This window comes from Parasteatoda tepidariorum, chromosome 5 (genome assembly GCF_043381705.1).
Source record: "Parasteatoda tepidariorum isolate YZ-2023 chromosome 5, CAS_Ptep_4.0, whole genome shotgun sequence".
Classification (NCBI taxonomy): Eukaryota; Metazoa; Arthropoda; class Arachnida; order Araneae; family Theridiidae; genus Parasteatoda; species Parasteatoda tepidariorum.
In genome coordinates, this window is record NC_092208.1 from 63,037,143 (window position 1) to 63,056,941 (window position 19,799).

Below are 19,799 nucleotides of genomic sequence, written 5' to 3' on the forward strand. Positions count from 1 at the left end.
TAACACACGCCATTTTGTTTTGTTAACTGCAATAAAACAGTGACGTATTTCGAATATAATCCAAGTTGAGTAAATTCACATTGATTTATTACTTTTTTTTAATGTCTTAGAAAGCAACTCTTTTCGTAAATAATTCAACAATTAAACATTTTAAAAATTAGTAATTTAATAAAAATAATCGCGAATATTTAAAAAAAAAAATATTAGCACTATTATTTAAAAAATTATAGTTGTGTACTAGTCCTCCATGGATTTGTTCGCAAAAAACAGAAAACGTGTTTTTAGGGTTCGAGACTGTTCTAGTGATGCATAGTAACTACCGATCATTTCTGTTCTAATAATACGTAGTAAGCATCTATAATTTTTTGTTCTAAATTCGATGGATTTAAATGTCTTTTAATGTTCCTTTATTTTAAATTATTTTAAAAGCAACGAGTTATTAAAGTTCTGTTGATAGTGTAGTCATCGCTCTTTTTATTTTCTTCCTTTGACTTGAATGGTAATAGATGCGCCGAGGAGAAAAATTTTTAAGAGGGTGAAAAGAAAAAGGAGAAAAAAGAGTCCTTTTAAAATAGGAATGCACAGCTGAAACCGAATTTAAAGTAAATGTAACTCGATAATAATTAAATATTGCTTCAAAAATTAATTAATATAACGAGATTAATTTGAAGTTGAAAGTAACTTCGCACATTTCATATTTTAAATGTTTTAAAATTTAAATTTAATTTTATAAGAATTAGAATTCCAATAATTAAATTTTTTTGTATTAATAATGTATAAATTACTTTTCCACCTCGTGATATTTTAAAAAAAGTTTTATAAAACTGGAACACTTTATTATTTTGTTTAATATTTTTAACTCATCACAGGATTAATCCCGAAAAACAATTCTTAGTTTCTACATTTATTGATGATAGTACCAAAAGAGACATGCAATTAAAATAATTGTTAAAGAAATACTTTCCATTTACTTTTTATTAATCCTTGTAGATTAAATAATTTATTAAAAAAATCAAATTACATTCGAATAAAGAACTACATTACATTCAGACTCAAAACCCAGAATTTGTTCAGGATTTTAAATTCATATAATTGTTAACCCTTTGACGATAGGATATATCGTCAAAGGATTAACAATTATCTATATCCCTTTTGTATCTATATTTTTTCTGATGCTCTAATTACGAGGGAAAATATATTTTGGTATTTTTTAATTATGTAAACCGGTCTAATAGTTCCTAAAAACAATCTGTTAGACCATCGGAATTATAATTGCACTAAAATATAACATCCCAAAAAAAGTAGTAAATTTTTTTTTCATTCATATTCAAAAACTTATCCATACTTAATTTTGTAAATGAATTAAATTTCAATGATGATTATCTGTTTCTTTTCGATTTAAATAACTGCAAATAACTTATTGTTTGGAAGTGAGCCGTGTTTGGGAGATTTTACCTTTACCAGAAAATAACACCGGTGTTTGAAGCTGTATTTCATAACCATAAATTATTAAAATGCTAAATATAATATTTTCCTCTTATTTTTGGAACAAATTTAATACAAAATAATGAAAAATGTATAAAAAATGCGTTATATAAAATTCTGGGTCAAAGGGTTAAAGTGTGATGTTTTTTTTTTTGGTGATTTTCTTTCTAGGATGTTTTTAAACTTACATTAAGAGTTAAAGTGATTATTTTTTCCGGTGCCTTGTTCGTGCTGATTTTTCCAGGATGTTTTTCCGTTACTTTAATTTTTATGATCTGATCTCATTATTCCTACAAAATTTTCAGGCAAAAAAAAAATATGTCTGAGAACTTTAAAAATATGACACTTTACTTGGACAACTTGGATTTAACGGGAAAGGTTTTAGCGGTTAAAAAAAAAAAAAAAAAAAAAAAAAAAAAAAAAACAATATGATAAATTGTGTGGAGATCTTGGTAGTGATAAAGGATAATATGAATAAGTTTATATAAAAATAATTCAGTGGCACCCCCTAGCTTTTAAAAAACTCAAAGCCTTTCGTCTAATTTACAGTCAAAAACACATATATTTATAATTAATACGTAATAAATTATAATTAATATATAATTAGTTACATATTAATATAAAATTAATTGCATTAATATTAATAACATATCAATTTATAATTACTTTGCGATAGTTTCATGAACTTAAAATAAGACAGATAGATTGATATTTAAATAACTAGTATATGAATAAGTGTACAATATGAATAAGTTAATACGAATTTTAAGATTGTATTTATTAAAACTTGAATTAAATAAAAATTTAAACTTTGAAAAAAAAATTTAAAAATGCTTTCTTAAAATTTGAAATGTATTCACGAAGTTGAATAGAACATCTTTCGGTGAATAAAATGAAACAATAATAATTCAAAAACATCAATTAATAAATGAAAAAATAAAGAAATTTTTATCCATAATACTCTGTAGGAAACCCATAATATATATGCTTAATTTATTGAAATGCAATGATAGTGAAAGAAAAGAAAACTTAATTAACTGTATAAATCCAAAAATGAATTATAAAAGCATAAGTTTTATCACTAGGAATTTATAAAAGTGTTATCATTTTAAGTAAACCATTTTAAAAATAATATCTTATGGTGAATTCGGAAGAATTGAGTACTACTATGCTTTTACATAAATAAAAATTTAAAAATTATTTCAATTAATAATGTTTCTAATATATTTAATTTAAATTAACATTGTATTTTATAACCTATCGGAAGAAAATTAAATCATAAACACAGGTTGTCAAAAAAAGAAAAATTAAAAAACTCTTCTTAGTTGTCGCTAATATAAACCTCAATCTAAGTAGCTCAAAAATTTTAAAACAATGACCTAATTGTCTTTTTAATGTATAGAAACAATAAGATTAAAATGAAACAAATAACTCTAATAACTAAAAAGACGTGTAATTCATATATCACCCCAAAATAGCTTTCGGATTTAATCCAGAGTCATTTGCAATAAATAGTGCTTAGAAGAGCCTTTCAATTATGATTCGTTAAAAGCGCCAATGCATGCCAAGCGTTACGCCTTCTCCAATCCCTGCGAGTCAGTCCCTCTTTATTGCATAAGTCAAACCGTCGCCAGTGATCAACTCGCCAGTAAATTTCTGATTTAATTTTCCGTCCCCCAACTTTCATCTTCAAACCTTTTTTTTTCCCTCTATAATTTCCTTTCAACAGACGGTCGCATTTAAGTAAAATAAAAATGAACAAGGCTCTAAGAGCGTAGTTTTTATTACAAACAGCAACTAGCAGTCCATCTACTTGTCTTTTTTTTCTTTTCGTTCTTTTTCTTTTTAATGAAACTGCTGTTTAGCTGCCTTTATTTTTATTTCTTAATGCATTTTTATTCAATTTTACGGCGAAGTTTTAAAAAGAAATCAATCCTTGATGTGGTTTCCATTCTTATTAAAATTTAAATTTCCCCCATATTTTATCAGATTAAACATATTTATTCGTTCATTTTCTTATGAAACTTTTTAACTCAATTCATCTTTAATCTTCTTTGTTTTTTTCTGTAAATGAAACACTGTGTAAGAAAGAATAAATAATCTTTAAAAATTTTAAAATTAGCAACAAAATTTATTCTCTTAGTGAATCTATAATTTATAACCCAATAGAAACATGATTTAGATTAAACCGCACTCATATTGTACATATTATGAGTAAGATTAATAATTATAGACTAAAGCAAAACTTTCTGATCGTGTGCAATTTAAAATAATAATTTTCAGTCTTATATATTCATTATTATGTATTATATTCATCGTAAAAATAAAAAAAATTATCAAATTAAATAAATTTCAGGAAAAATTTGCAAAAAATGCAGTAAATATATTTCAACAAGGAAAATTAAAAAAAATTTAATTTAAGGAAATAGTGATTCAAACCATGGGTCTTTATTTATTTACGTAATTAGACATACATTTGACTTCCATTTCCTTAAAAAAGCTTAAATCTAATGATTTTTTAAATATTTTTTTCAAAAAGCTTAACTATATTTACTTTAACTAAAAAGTTCAATATTAAGATGAAATATCAGTCCAAACGCTGCGTTTAGCTTATTACAGGAGAAAATCTGAATACACATTTTCTTTGAGTGAATGGGTGAATTTGTCAAATTACTATATTTAGCAACAAGTAGAGACGCTATGGTATTTATACATTAGTGTCCAACACACTTGTTTGGACAAATGCCCTTAGCAAAAAAGAAGAAAAAAAATTACAGAGCAATAATGGTTTCTTAAATAAATAATCCCAAGAAATTAAACATTGAAGTGCGATTTTAAAATTCAGACTCAAGGAACACGATAGATATGTCTGTTACGAATATGAAAAATATTAATTCAATAAGAATACGAGAAAGTAACAATTTCTGCACACTGTTGGAATATTGAGCATAAATTCATTTTAAAAATTACTTCCACCCCAGTCACATCAGCTTAAGCTTATCTTGATGCCCTGATATTTTGATTTATTCATGTGAATGCTAATTCCCTAGTTAATGATATTAGATCCTCACCACCTCTTCATAGTACGCGGAAATGCATTTTTTACTGATTTACCCACTGGGCCACTGTGGTTTTTCTTGTCCTGTTTCTCATCTTGTTTTCTCGGTTACTGTGGTTTTCATAGTTTTGTTTTCCATCTTGATTTATCCATTTTTCGTTTTATATTTCATATTATTTTTGTTTCTTCTCATTCATTTATGGCAAGTCTTGAAAATGGGCGATTATTTCATATTACTTTTGTATCTTCTCATTCACTTCTGGCAAGTCTTGAAAATAGGCTCCTGTTTTTAAGCGCTTGAAACATGTCGATTGCTATCTCCTATTTATATATTTTTGAAGCGAATGTAGTTTTTTAATTATGTAAATAACGTTTCTTTTAAAATACTATTTTCTTCTGCTACATTGAAGCACTGTTGTCTGATTTCAGAGTCAAAACATTTTTTATTATCTATACTGAAATATTAACACTTCCAGCTTTCCTCTCTTTTTAAAAATAAATTTTGGAAACGAGCTTTTCTTTAAGGAATACAATAGTTACTAATGGTTTTACAAAACTGAATTGTAGTTAACTATAATGAGGATCAATCAAATAACAAAAAAATAATTTTCGCAACAGTAAATCCAAATAATTTTTAAAATTCAAAATAAAATGACACCTGGCAATGTTTGTCATTAGTTTTTTTCTTCTTCTTTTTTTCCTTTAAAAAAAACAATTATCTTTCGCAGAAGTAAAAGCTTGTCTTTAATAAGAAAACAATAGGTACTAATGGTTCTATGAAGCTGAATTCCTTAACTACAATAAAGATAAATAAAAACACACACAAAAAAATTATTTTCGCAACAGTAAATCAAGATAATTTATTAAATTCAAAATAAAATGGTATTCGGCAATCGTTATCATTAGTTTTTGTTTATCTTTTTTCCTTTTTAAAAAAATGATAATTATCTTTCGTAGAAGTAAAAGCTTGTCTTTAAAAAGAAAACAATAGGTACGAATGGTTCTACGAAGCTGAATTCCTTAACTACAATAAAGATTAATAAAAACACAAAAAAATATTTTTTTTCAGCAGTAAATTAAGATAATTTATTAAATTCAAAATAAAATGGTATTCGGCAATCGTTATAATTTTTTTTCTTTTTTAAAAAAATAAATAACCATCTTTCGTAGAATTAAAAGCTTGTCTTTAAAAAGAAAACAATAGAATGGTTCTACGAAGCTGAATTCCGTAACTACAATAAAGATTAATAAAAACACCAAAAAAAATATTTTTCGCAATAATAAATGAAGATAATTTATTAAATTCAAAATAAAATAAAATTTGGCAATCGTTATCATTAAAAAAAATTTTATTTCCTTTTTAAAAAAATAAATAATCATCTTTCGTAGAAGTAAAAGCTTGTCTTTAAAAAGAGAAGAATAAATACTAATGGATCTACGAAGCTGAAATCCTTAACTACAATAAAAATTAATAGAAACACAAAATAGAAAAAAAATAAATTATCTTGATTTACTGTTGCGAAAAATATTAAATTCAAAATAAAAATGATATTTGACAATCGTTGTCATTAGTTTTTTTTTTTTTTCCCTTAAAAGAATTATCTTTCTCAGAAGTAAAAGTGGTTGTTAAAAAAAACATCAAATTTCAAGAGGGTTTTTTATTTTTATTTTTTTATCTTAGCTTAATATCCTTGGTTTTTTTTTCACAACAAGGGGGTAAAAGATTACAAAGATTTTCTTTGTTTACACTTCGGAAGGGAATGAGTGAGAAAATGGCGAGTCAGAAGCACTAGTTGAAGAAAGATATATTCACTATTACTTTACTTCAGCCATCATGAGTGCCCGTAAATCTAGGTTCAGAGTTGCCGAAAAATTTACTAAGACACTTCTAGAAGGCTTTTTTTTTTCTTTTTTTTTAACTTTATTGCTTTTTTTACACCACAGCTTTATTAACTGAATCATTATTCTAGTAAATGGTCTATCTGTTAAATTTTTTAAGCGTAAGTTCGGTGAGAAAAAAAAAAGGAAGAATTTTTCCACCAATCAAATTTTTTTCTCTTCGTCGTACTGCTAACGAGCTGACGGTTAAGTTTTACATGAAAGGAAAATACGGAATACTTGCTATAACATAAGCCTTTTCATTATTTTTCCCCAAAACACTTTTGATTGTTTTCTCTTTATATAAAAGAATTAATTTCTAACGTAAGTGATCTATTCTTATACAATTGCTTTGTTTTGACACTAGTAAGTTATTCCCCAATAGAATTAGTTTTAAGTAAAGTGAATTATCTTTTACTCAAATGAATAAGTTGAGTAAAGTGTAACATGTAATAAGTTTACACTATAATAAGCTAAACGCAAGTAATAAGTTATTTTTCGGGAAACTCTTTTTCGTACCAATTAATTATTTTTTTACGGAGGGAAATAGTTTGAACTCAGGAGATATCTTTTTTATAAGTGAATTAATTTTTATGAAAAGGAAATTTTTTTCAAAAGATGTTTTTTTATCGAATATGTATTTTTTTTCTTAAACAAAAATGCATTACACTGGAGATTTTCTTACACTGTTTTATGAGATTACACACTGTTTTATGAGATTTTTTAATGGATCATGGACATTTTCGAGCCGCTAATTTCAAATCTGCTATCAATTTCTCTTTCCTAGCTATAGTTTAAAGGAGATTTGTAGACTACTTTTGTCGAAATGTACAAGCTTCAAAACATTATACACAATAAGGGGTTTACATAAATGTTGCGACAAACTTCTATAGGAGTTAGGGCACATCATCAGGATTAAAATTGCATAGGGAACTCAAGCCCGGGAAAGTAGTCATATGCCGCTAGTGGCTTCTAAACAGGTCCTAATAGGCAGGGGCGGATCTACTTAAGGGCTTTTTGGGCTGCAGCCCAGGGCCCCGTGGATACAAAGGGCCCCAGTCCCCACTGGAAACTATAGGTGATATTTTGAATTAAAAAAAGTATCTAATATTAAAAAAAAATATTATAAGATTGGCAACCCTGAGATCAATCAACCTATGCATGTGCGCGTCTATCGAATGGAACGGGGAATTACCCGTCGCTTGTTTTTGGTCAGTGTATTTTTTCGCGTCTATAATGGGGGACTTCCCGCAGCGCCGCTTAACGCCCGACGCAATTTTGTTTTTTTCCCCGCACTTCTGTTCTCGTCGTCAAAGTGACAAACTTGTTTAGTTTACTAACAACTGTCTTGACTACCAGAAACCCTCTGATCCCACTGAAAACTATATTGGTGTTCAGCAAGAGGACGGTAATACCGAGGCGGAAAGAAATTTAGAGAATATTAAGTTTGAGAAATATGTTGACGTGGGCTTGTGGTCAGAATTGCTAAATAATGATTTTATTAATGACATACTCTCACATGAAATGACTGACTTTCAAAATAAAGATCCGAAAAATATATATTCAGCTTCAATAAAGAAATACAAAGAACAAAACAGAACATTTTCAAATAGGTATTTCATTAAGAAAATGAAAAATGGTCAATCATTGGAAAGATCTTGGTTATGTTATTCAACCAGGGTTGGTACTGTTTTTTGTTTGACTTGCAAACTTTTTTCTAAAATTTCTTCTCAATACACAACCGGATTTTCTGATTGGAAACACATAGGAACTTGTTTAGAAAATCATGAAAATTCTAATGAATATAAGAAATCAATGTTAGTGTGGTTGACACGTGAAGGCAACAAGTTATTTGTGAAGGCAACAAATTAATTGTATCATTAAAAGACCTCGTGAAAAACATAAGGCACCAATCAGATCAGAAGCTAAAGGAATACGGAGAGAAAGCTAAAGAATTAAGTACTAGTGTGGGAATAGACTACAATGACATAAACAAGAGACGCATTACTCCAAAATTTTCAGATAAGTCTACAGATAAATTCTCAGTATACGGAGCAGAAAAATTTAAAAGAGACACTTTAAACGTTGCGTTGGATAAGCTGATTATGGATTTAAATAAAAGGAGTCAAGTCTATGAGATGTATAACAAGAAATTCAAATTTTTAATGGATTTGCAAGACAAAAATATGGAAATCTGGAAAGTGTACGTAATAATGTTGATTATTATCCAGATGACGTAGACGAGCATTTAGTGAATGAGTGCATTCAGTTAAAATCTTATTTACTTCAGTCTAAGCCAGAGTCTTACACCTCTTGCAGTGAAATTTTTATGCTAATTTATGAAAATAAATTTGTTGATGTTTTCCCAAATTGCTACACTGTCTTAAAGATTTTTTTAACTTTTGCCAATTACTAGCTGTGAAGCTGAGCGCTCTCTCTCCAGGATGTCATATATAGAAAACAAATATAGGACAACAATGTCGAACCATCGACTAAATCATTAATCAGTTCTTTCCATAAATTGTGATTTAACGAAGGACTTACAATGTGATGAGTAAATAAAGGAATTTGCAACTCCAAAATGCAGAAAGGTTGCTTTATAATTTATATAACATAACTACACATAACCTGTCTATTTCTTTTGCAATAATGTTGTACAGTTGCTGTTTGTATAGACAAAAAAAAAAAATAAATAAATAAGATTAATTTACTGTCCTATTTTTTTCTATATACTTATCTACATTCCTATAGAAAACAGTTTTTTGACAAAACGGCTATTAGGGCCCCAAAGTAGCTTCAGCCCAGGGCCCCACAAATTCACGATCCGCCCATGCTAATAGGTGAAATATCCTTAGCCGCGTACGACATTTCCAGGCTAAAAACGTCATTTAAAAAAGTCTATAGGAGCAAAACTAAATACATATTTGCAATCCTCACATCCGAATTAAGATCAAGTATGTATTTGTATAAATGCAACAAAAAAAATAATTATTTCCCAGTGTTATTTTTTTTCTTCAAAGATGAATAATTTTTTAATACTGGCGAATTACTTTTAACAGTGGTAATTTTTTTTTCAACACAGGTGAATTTTTTTTTCTCTACTACTAAATTTAAAAATAAATTCACTTGTGACAGCAATAGAGGTATCTGTGTTTTTCAAAAACACAGGCAAATTATTTTTGCCGCAGTGTATTTTTATCTGAACTCGAATAAAATGAACTGACATTTATTATATCCGTAAAAGTTTTATCTTACCTTTCCATATCGAGTGGCGAAAGAACCAGTGAGAAGAGAATGAAATATAATGATAGTTTCATCTAAATCCCAAACGAACACCCTTTCCAGATTATTTTCAGGATCGGGACTTGGGTTGTTTAGTCTTCGACCTCGTCCTTTTCCTGTTTTACCACCTAGCAGAAAAAATTTAAACAAATAATTAAAATAATAATAGACTTGTGATATCTTTATAAGCTGATCAATTTTGAATTTTTAAAAAAAATGTGCTGTTTTTGGTTTGCATGTTTTTGCAAAGACGAGTGCGGAAATTTTTAAAAATTTGCTCTTTTAACTACATTTGTCTCTAACTCGAAAGTATTTGCACTTGTTTTTAAGATATCAGTTCAAAACATGGTTGATATACTTCTAAATAAAATCCTCAAAAGATTTCTTTTTTGGTGATAAATTTTTTACAGTGTTTAATGTATAAGCAAAAAAAAAAAAAAAAAAAAAAAATTTTTTTTTTTTTTTTTTTTTTACNAAAAATTTGAATGAAAAAAAAACTTTTTTTTTTATTTTTTGCTAGTCTTATGAGTTTTTGCGCATAATAATAATAAAACACACACATAAAACAAATAAACCAGTTCTTTTAAAAATTTTATATTAATATTTTTAAAAAAAGTTGTTTGAAATTAGTCGGATACCTTAATATTAAAGATAAAATGAATTGTTGCTGCAGCGAAGTTAATACTATTTGTACACATTCAAAATATTTTTAAAAAAAATATTTTTTTAAAAAGCTGTCTCTAAATTTATAAAAAACTGGAGAAAAAAAACGTCTCAAATTACATATCTGATTGTGGTAAAGTAGTTTATAAAATACTATAATACAGTAATAAATAAATATGACACTTCGAATTCCCATTTAATTGTAATACGCGATGTAAAAATTGAATAGCTAACTGACATTTAGTCACATTTATACAGAAAAATTTGACGCTTTTACCTTTTTTTATGAGAGTTTCTCTTGCACCGTTCGTTGTTTCTAATTTCACCGGCGATGTTGAATGATGGTTGTCTAGGACATATTGAGAAACATCTGTTGAAATATATGTTTCATGAAACATGCATTTTAAACATGTTTAAAATACACCTTGACAAAATTTAAATTATTACAGAAAGAGAAGACACTAAAGAAATATACAATTTTAAAACATAAAAGAGTGTAGCATGCATGATAGTAACAAAAAGTACGTTCACAGCTGTTTTGTTTAAACTGCTACAATACTCAATATCTCAAACATTAATACCAAAAGATTCTTCTTGATAAGAATCCTCTCGACACCTAACTAAAAATTACAATGCATTTTATTTTATTTCTATTTTATAACCGTCGTTAAACAGTCAACCCAATTTTTTGGGCTCACGACTACTAATGTTCAACTCCATAGCCTTGTAATTTTGAACCTGATCCAGAAGACAAGGGAACTTCTGAATCCAGTATAAGGAGAAATTTGCCTATGTGGAGGACTTCTTGTGGAACTAACCCGCATTTGCGTTACATGGAGAGGAAAACCACGAAAACCTCCCATGGTTAGCCTGATAACAAAAGGTCTCTAACCCATGATCTGTCTACCACTGAGGATATATCTTACATTAGCACTGCGGTCGGTGCAAGCCGGATACGGAATTCGTATCGACCAGCCCTCACTGGGATTCAAACCCAGTTCACCTCATTGGAAGGCGAACGTTCTATCCTCTGTGCCCTAACGGCTCTACAATGTATTTTGAATGACATTGTTGTAGTGCAATACACAAAACCAAACTATTCAATACTGAAATATAATTATCAATATCAAGATTAATTATCGAGTCGCATTAAAACCAAAAGCGAAATCCATCTATTACATTGATATTTTCCTAAAAAAATTATTAAATACTTTACAGTTTTGATATATTTCTACAATGCATTTAGAAATATATTTATTTTAAAAGCACTTACATGTGCAATAAGTACATTTTCATTCCTCTCTTTTCTTTTAAATTTTCTTTATCAAACACAACAGCCATGCAACCAAATAACGAATATTCGAAGGTTTCTTTTACAACAAACGATTTCAGATATATAAACAAAAATAAATAATATATGTAGATTTTGGCTCAGCTTCTGTTATCACTGCTCTCTATCTTCTTCAAAGTCTTCTGTTCTAAATTCTTGGCAAAGGGAAGACAGTATACTTCATCGTTCTACCTTTAAATTTATAGTGAGCACGTTTTTCATGTAAAACTGTCCACCCCCTTTTCAAATATAAAATGTTATTTTTCGCACTCTTGTTTAGATAGAATAAGAGGCGTGCTGTTAGCACCTTTTTTGTGCTCCATCTGTATCTGTCATCCTTGAATAGCTGTTGAAAAGCACTGATGCGATTAAAACAGATACGTTTTGTGTGAAACTAGAAATAATTGTGAGATATCCATCTCTTCATTTGGGACAAAAATAACAGTTCACATGTTTAAAAATTACTTCCCATAACAAGGATTTTAAAATTTTGGTTACATGGCTGTTTTGAATGAAACTATGCTAACATTCATAATCTGAGTTATTTTTAAGATAGCAAATATACCTTTTTATTTCTTCCTTTTAAGTTAGTAAACGCTTTTTTAAAAAGCATTTTTGAATTTCATTCCATTTTTCTTAAATAAGATAATTCCTTTCTCTAAAGCTAATGAAGACTAAGTTTCATCCAAGTCTTTTTTGTGGTAAAATTACCTAATAGTCCAAGATTATAACAATTAGAGCTTACTTAATACAGGAGTTTGTTTAGAAGAAATTTGGGTCCGTTAACCGTCCAAAATATCTTTTCATAAAAACGGACCCTTTACAAAATAGTTTATCTTTTAATCGGACCCTTCACAAATTTGCTTTTCATTATTGTAATCCTTCCCAGGAAGGGGGGGGGGGCATGAAAGACAGATGTAAACGAACTAAATTTTGTCTTCGGCAGACGCTTCTTCCTTTATTCGTCCGAAAGGAATATTTTGCGTTCAGCAGTATAGGCTAAATACCAAATATTTGTATGTTGCATCGTTAATTTAGTAGCTGCAATAGCTGTTTATTTCTTTAAGTTTAATTTTTTGAATTATAATTTTACAGTGTTGAGCATAATCTTGTATGTGTTTACAATTAAAAAATTCTTTGAGAAAGTTTTTTTGCAATAACGGACCCTATTTGCACAAATTCACAAAACCGAACCCTGGTTGAAAAAATGTGATTTAACGTTTATTTTATATTCACAAATTACGAATAATTTTTTCACAATTTTAGAAAAAACGGATCTTTCACAAAATGTCTGGACAGACCCCTGTAATATTTTTGATACTATCTTGGTACTATAGCATATTAGGTTACATTTTCTACATTTGGCAGATTTTCTTACATTTTCATTTTTCGAGGTAGCATAGCGATGCTTTTAAGTTATTAGAATTCGATGAATTTAAGTTATTAGAATTTGGTTAATTTTCACTGGTTAACATTCGTTAGTTGAACATCAGGTATAATAATGAACATCAGAATCATTATTTTCCAATCTTAATTTTAAAATAATCATCAAAGCTAAGTTGGTTAAAGCAACATAAAAATATTAGATTTAAGAAAGATTTTATTTCTTTAAAAATTAAAATAAGTTATTTGTTGTTATTTTAATACATGGCAAAATAATGCAATGTAACAATAACAATAGGTTAAAAATGCACAAATTACAATCAAATAGTTCTACAAATGAAAGAAATTTATATGATTAAATTAGCGTGTTTCTAATTCAGTTGAGCAGATTCCAATTTTTATATAAATTATTTACGAATATTCTAGAGCTATTGTAAATGTAAGTATTATTCAATATTTAAACCAATTACCAAATTTTAATTGGATAGATTTATTAGAAGTCGAGTTATCTTGCGTGCCTTGGAAAAATTTGAATGAAAGAAAACAGATTTAAAGACAAAATGTGGCATAAATAATTTTAAACAAAATACTTGAGTTTGTAATTTCAATTTTAAAAATGAAAGTATTATAGTTTACTTTCGGTCGAATTGCTCGGAATAAAACGTGTCATGATATGGATTTTTTTCCTTCAAAAAACCGAATATTTTGTTAGGAAAAATTATTCGTACAACTATTTACGCATAAAGAATAAAAGTATAAACATTTTCACGTAAAAAAATAGTCCCAGAAGAGATTAAATATGCTCTATTAATGAATCAATTTTTTTGTTTTAACTTCCTCTTCATTTTTAATGAATCATTACAAAATTCATCATAAATAGATTTTAAAAATAATTAAATATTTCAGTGGTCACAAATCTATTAAGGTTTCATTAAGTTTCACAAATATTGTGGAACGCAGAGTTAAGGTATATAACTAAAAGCATAAGAGCCATACCTGATGTTGAACAAGGTGGGAGTTGTGAAAGTTGGTATGTAGCTGTTGTTGGAACGTTAGAGGAATTAGCTAATCCCAAAGGTGATCCACTATTCGTAGGTGGTATGTATGGGTATCCTTGGGTTGGATAATAAGGATAACCACTTTGACTATAACCACTGTAAGAACTGTAGTCTACACCCTGCAAACATACAAAATACCATTTAAAATATTACCAAATATGTGTTTTAAAATTACATTAACGATTGTCGCTTACTAACCTGTTGAGAAGAATAAGATTGTGCATTTGTAGCGTTGCTGGAAAAACCACTTGTCGTATACGCGCTTCCTAAAATAAAACAAAACACGTTACATTCATGTAAAGTTATTTATGTTACATGTTAGTCTAAAAATATTGTTTAACCTCTTAACGATCGGTTAATTTTCAAGACAACGGTCATAAAAGTGCCTATTTTGCCAAATACACGTATCTGATTAGTACTGACATCTAGTTTAAAATAAACTAACTATCTACAATAAGCTAAAAAATATCCTGGTACTGCCATCTGGTGTGTAAAATGAGTAAATAAAATGTTTTCCGAGCAAAAGAAATGAATTAGCTTTATTCTTTTTGGCGCGTTACTACTGAACACTCCAGCCCGGAAATTTCAAGGGAGCGAGAAATAGAGAGCGAAACTTCACCTCGTCATTTCCACAGGAGCGAGAAGGAAGGGGATAATTTTATTTGGTATTTTAATGAATTTATATCTCCAAATTTGGAATGTTTAATTTTAACATTCAAGTTTGAACGCAATTTCGTAGTGATGCAATTTTGTGTACAAATGTTAAGTTTCATTAGAGCCGATTACATGAATAGTTGTAGATTTTTAAGCACATAAAAATGTTTCAATAACCTGAATGTTGATAGGTCAAACAGGATTATTTATGCGTCTTTAAAGTAAAGTAATTATTATCCATTTAAAAATAAAAAAAACTTATATTTAATTAGCAAGAAACTCACAAAAAAGATACAATCATTTCAATTATAATGCTGCAATAATAGAGAACTTGAATAATGTTTTTTATAAATTTTGAGCTTAAAATCGAAATTGAATGAGTTTTTTTTAAAAAAAAAAATTGTTTTTTTTTAATAAAAAATAAAAAAACACTGTTAAAACGGGGGGGAAAATGGGAATTAAAAAAAAAGAATGAAAAAAATAATCTTGTGAGGGGGGGGGGAATTAAGCGTCACATTTTATTTGTAAACTGTAATTAAAACTTTGACAACTAAAAGCCAAGTGGCTTTAAGGGGGACAAAACAGTGGAGCTTGAAATAAACAACTCGGATACACTCAAAAAATATAAATGAGCTTTAGGTTTGGAAACGCGGTAAACAGTCATCCTTTGAATCATCCATCAGAAGATTTCACGCTCAACTGTTGAATACGCCACGTTGGCGAAATTAAGGTCTCTTTCTAATTATTTTTTTCATTTATTTTTTGCCGCACCTAATTGCCTGGAACTAATAGATGACTATGTCGATTCTAGTTGGAACTTTACTGTTTCCTGCTAATGTCTTAAAGATGAGACAAGTTAATGTAAAGAAAACCGTTGTAGTGAAAATATATTAACGGAAGGCATAGAAAGAATTAAAACAGAAATCTATATTATATATAAAAAAAAAAGAAATAATTCGCATATCGTCACTAATCAGAGGAAATTTGTTGGCAAAGAAAGGATGAAAAATACTGAGCTATAAGTTGGACAGACGTAAAAAAGTTAAAAGTACACTGCTCATAAAAAGATCAACATATATTTTGTTTAATCATGCTTATTATTTTACGTTGGTAACATTATAATTTAGATCTGTATTTTAATTCTAATGATGCTTTAAGATGCATTCTACCAACGTAGATCGACTAGAAATACGTAGCTTACTGTTTTAACTTCAATTTTTCTTTTGTTTTTCTCTCTGACATATTATTTCTATTCCTACCCACTTTGAATAATCTTTTTTTGTTTTGTTATTATTTTCGTATGTTTTCGTACATTTTACGATTTTATCATGAAATTTATAATTGTTTGAAATAGATTTTATAAATTGCTTGTTCTAAATGTAATTTCCAAGTTGCATTGAAATACTAGAGTTCTCTGTAAACGTTTTTAGAAGGGTAGACCGCCTTGCCAACCATTTGATCCTTATAATTGTGTCCTTTATCTTTTTTGTAAAAATAAACAGCAATCCTTTAAAAACACTGCCTTTTTATCCATGTTCCATTTTTAAGAAAATAATTCACTGTTTAAATAATAATTACACACCAATAAAATTATCTGCTTTTATCCACCACTATTTCTAAACAATTAGTAGTTTTATATATTCACCACTTTATTATAGTTAAGTCATGTTAAACCTTTTAAAAAGTTATCAAAACTAGTGAANGTTTCAACTTAATTTTTTTTTTTCTATCTGACATATTATTTCTATTCCTACCCACTATGAATAATCTTTTTTTTTTTTTTTTGTAATTATTTTCGTATGTTTTCGTACATTTTACGATTTTATCATGAAATTTATAACTGTTTGAAATAGATTTTATAAATTGTTTGTTCTAAATGTAATTTCCAAGTTGCATTGAAATACTAGAGTTCTCTGTAAGCGTTTTTAGAAGGGCAGAACGCCTTGCCAATCCTTTGATCCTTATAATTGTGTCCTTTATCTTTTTTGTAAAAATAAACAGCAATCCTTTAAAAACACTGCCTTTTTATCCATGTTCACTAATTCACTGTTTAAATAATAATTACACACTGATAAAATTATCTGCTTTTATCCACCACTATTTCTAAACAATTAGTAGTTTTATATATTCACCACTTTATTATAGTTAAGTCATGTTAAACCTTTTAAAAAGCTATCAAAATTAGTGAACTATGTGCAAATTTTAGTTTGTAGTTATTTACGGTTTTTTAAGTTAATCAGGTGTGTCCGGAGCAGTTGGCATCGCTGTTATTTTTATCAGTGAGAAGGATGATATTGTTTTTACTGTGATAAAAAAAAATGCACAAAAGTTAAAAATCATAACTGGCTGTTGACACCACTCATTATTAACTATTAACTCAGCAAAAAATAGCTAATACAAAAGTGCGTAATCGTAAATTTTCATGGCTAGATTTGTTCATCAAATAAAATGTTTTGAAATTTTCTTTTCTTGTAAGATATTTCGCATAAGAACGCGTACCCCCGCTAAACTGTTCCCGTACCCCTGGGGGCACGTGTACCACACTTTGGGAAACACTGTCGTAAAAAATTATCTGGGCTTTAGAACAAACAAATAACTTAAATATTTTAAAAATTATTAAAGTTTTTTAAAAATCTTTAATTTGGTGACATTTTTCCACCTAGATGAAATTAATCAAAATCACTGCCTTATTCTCAGTTTTTGCAAATTTTTATGAGTTCAAGTAATGCAGCAATGGAGTAACCTTTTAAACATTAAAAAGCTAGACCAAAAACGTTTTTCATTTTCACAAAACTGTGCCTCTTTTCTCCATATCGACACTTCGCTCCATTTTCAAAATAAGAGTAGACATCGCTGGCTTTAGATAGGCAAAACTTGACACAACAGTCATGAGTAACAGTTGCAAATTCACAAAAATAGCATATTATTCGCAAAAAAAAAGCATAATTTTTCATTACGACAGACCCTTTGCAAAACAGCCTTAATAAATTTTTTAATGGTTATAATTTTTGAAATTATTTTTTTAAGTGAATAACTTTCTTTTTTTTTAAGAAATGCATCTTGTGACAAGCTTTCCTCTTTCCCCCACTACAGCGCCTCTGGCGGTGAACTAAGACAGTCTGCCAGGAACCGCCGTTAAGCACGGACGTTTAATTCGAGCCCAAAACCCCCTCTTCCAAATTCTTGTATTTTTTTATTCTTGTTTTATTTTATATGTGTTTTGTCCTTTTCAATAAATATTTAGAGTTAGATTATTTCTGGCCTTTCATTATTTATGTGAATTGGTAGAAATACAAATAAACCAAGACTTCCCCTACAATCTTTAAATGTTTATTTACTCATAATTTTTAGTATTAATTATGTAAAAATCTTACAAGTTGTTTATCAATTAATGATTTTTTTTAGTTCACTTTTTTTGATAAAAAATTATGCCCAGAGAATATCTAATTAGCATGCCTTAGGTTATTTTTATAAACTACAAATTTTTCTTTCATTCTAATAATGAGAGAGAATTATTTTTTGAAATATACATATAAAATAGTATAAGATTGCAATTTAAAAATTTTTGAGAATGAAATGCATTTAAGACATAATATTACGCATTTTTATAAATTTTTGCCCTATGAAAACTTAAAGTGCTCTTTTCTGAGATTCAGCTCCCTGACCTTTTTTATTTCTACGGAGAACACTGTAAATACAATCGTATGTATATTTAAAAATAATCCAATATAAACATTGACATTCTTAAGAATAAAACTAAAAATGGGGGAAAAAATGTCAATATATACTTACCATATGTGTATGGGTTTTGTGTGGTTTGTGTGCCATTCCCAGCAGGAAAGTGAGTTCCATAGGGATTTAAGTATGAACTTTGAGACAGCGAACTGCTGTTATTTTTCCCGCTTTGGTGACTTAAGGCTCGACCACCTAACAATAAAGGAAAAACATAAGATTGGGAGGGTTGATATTAAATTCTCATACAACTTCTGAGATAATGGGTATTTTTTTAAATCTAGAATCTAGATAATAAATTAACAGAAGTTATTATTTCAAAATGTTCCCCAAACTTTTATTATGGCACGGGTAAAATTCATTTAGAAAAAAAAATGTAGAGTCCAGGAGAAAATTATAGAATTTTAAAAGCTAACAGAAAAAAACATCTTAAAGAGAAGAAGAAGAAAAAAATTGGGGTTCTTACAGAAATTTTAAAATCAGAACCAAAAGCAGCATTGCACAAATCGAACAATTCCACTGCGTAAAAACTCTTAACTCTTCGGTTGCTGAACATACTTAGAACATACTTGATTACTTAGACACTGAATGATGTCTATGTATGATACTATTCAGCGTTTAACTCAGAGTATTCACTGAGCAATACTGACCTAAATGCTTTGACTAAAAATGGAATTCTTCAATTTGAGCTATTCAAATAAAAGTAATTTTAAAGGAAATATTTATAGCAATGATAGATATTTACCTTCGTCAGAATCGATCAATTATTTTTATGGCCGGAAATGTGAGATTTTATATTTTAATCGTTCTCTAAAGAATTGTTTACTGATTTTTGGTTTCTAAACACCAAAAAGCAGTCAACAATTCTTTTCCAATGTTAATGGTTGTTTTTCGAAGGTTCTGATATAATATGAAATGATACTTCTTTGCGAATAATTTGCTATTTACGTAACTGTTGTGAGTTTGTAACAGTTACTCGTGACTGTTAAGTTAAGTTTAGCTAATCTTTAGTCAGCTCCCTTATGCTAATTCTGAAAATGGCACAAAACGTCGATTCAAGGAAAAGCCAGTTTTGAGAAAATAAAAAGCATTAATGGTNTTTTTTTTTTTTTTTTTTTTTTTTTTTTTTTTAAATATACTTAAAAACTTACTCCTATGCTTTTTTATCCTGGTTCATAAAAATTAGCAAAAATTAGAAATAAGGCATTGATTTTGATAATTTTCACCTTATTAGGAAAATATCGCCAAACTGGTTTAAAAAAAGTTAGAAGATTTT

General features: G+C 28.3%; 1 protein-coding gene across 19 annotated transcripts in view; it reads right to left on the reverse strand.

Annotated features, from left to right (window-relative positions):
• The window catches only part of LOC107452693 (eya transcriptional coactivator and phosphatase 2), a 145,024-nt gene that overhangs the window by 17,555 nt on the left and 107,670 nt on the right, over positions 1 to 19,799 (reverse strand). For 8 of the 19 annotated variants that reach the window (XM_016069261.3, XM_016069260.3, XM_016069257.3 and 5 more), the window contains 5 exons: positions 18,584 to 18,718; positions 14,336 to 14,403; positions 14,076 to 14,256; positions 10,644 to 10,736; positions 9,677 to 9,831 (listed from right to left, as the gene is read on the reverse strand). In XM_016069261.3, coding sequence (XP_015924747.1) covers positions 9,677 to 9,831; positions 10,644 to 10,736; positions 14,076 to 14,256; positions 14,336 to 14,403; positions 18,584 to 18,718 — 632 coding nt within the window. Of the gene's footprint in view, positions 1 to 9,676; positions 9,832 to 10,643; positions 10,737 to 14,075; positions 14,257 to 14,335; positions 14,404 to 18,579; positions 18,719 to 19,799 lie in introns of all 19 variants that reach the window. The other 11 variants (XM_071181539.1, XM_071181536.1, XM_071181535.1 and 8 more) reach the window with 4 other exon arrangements.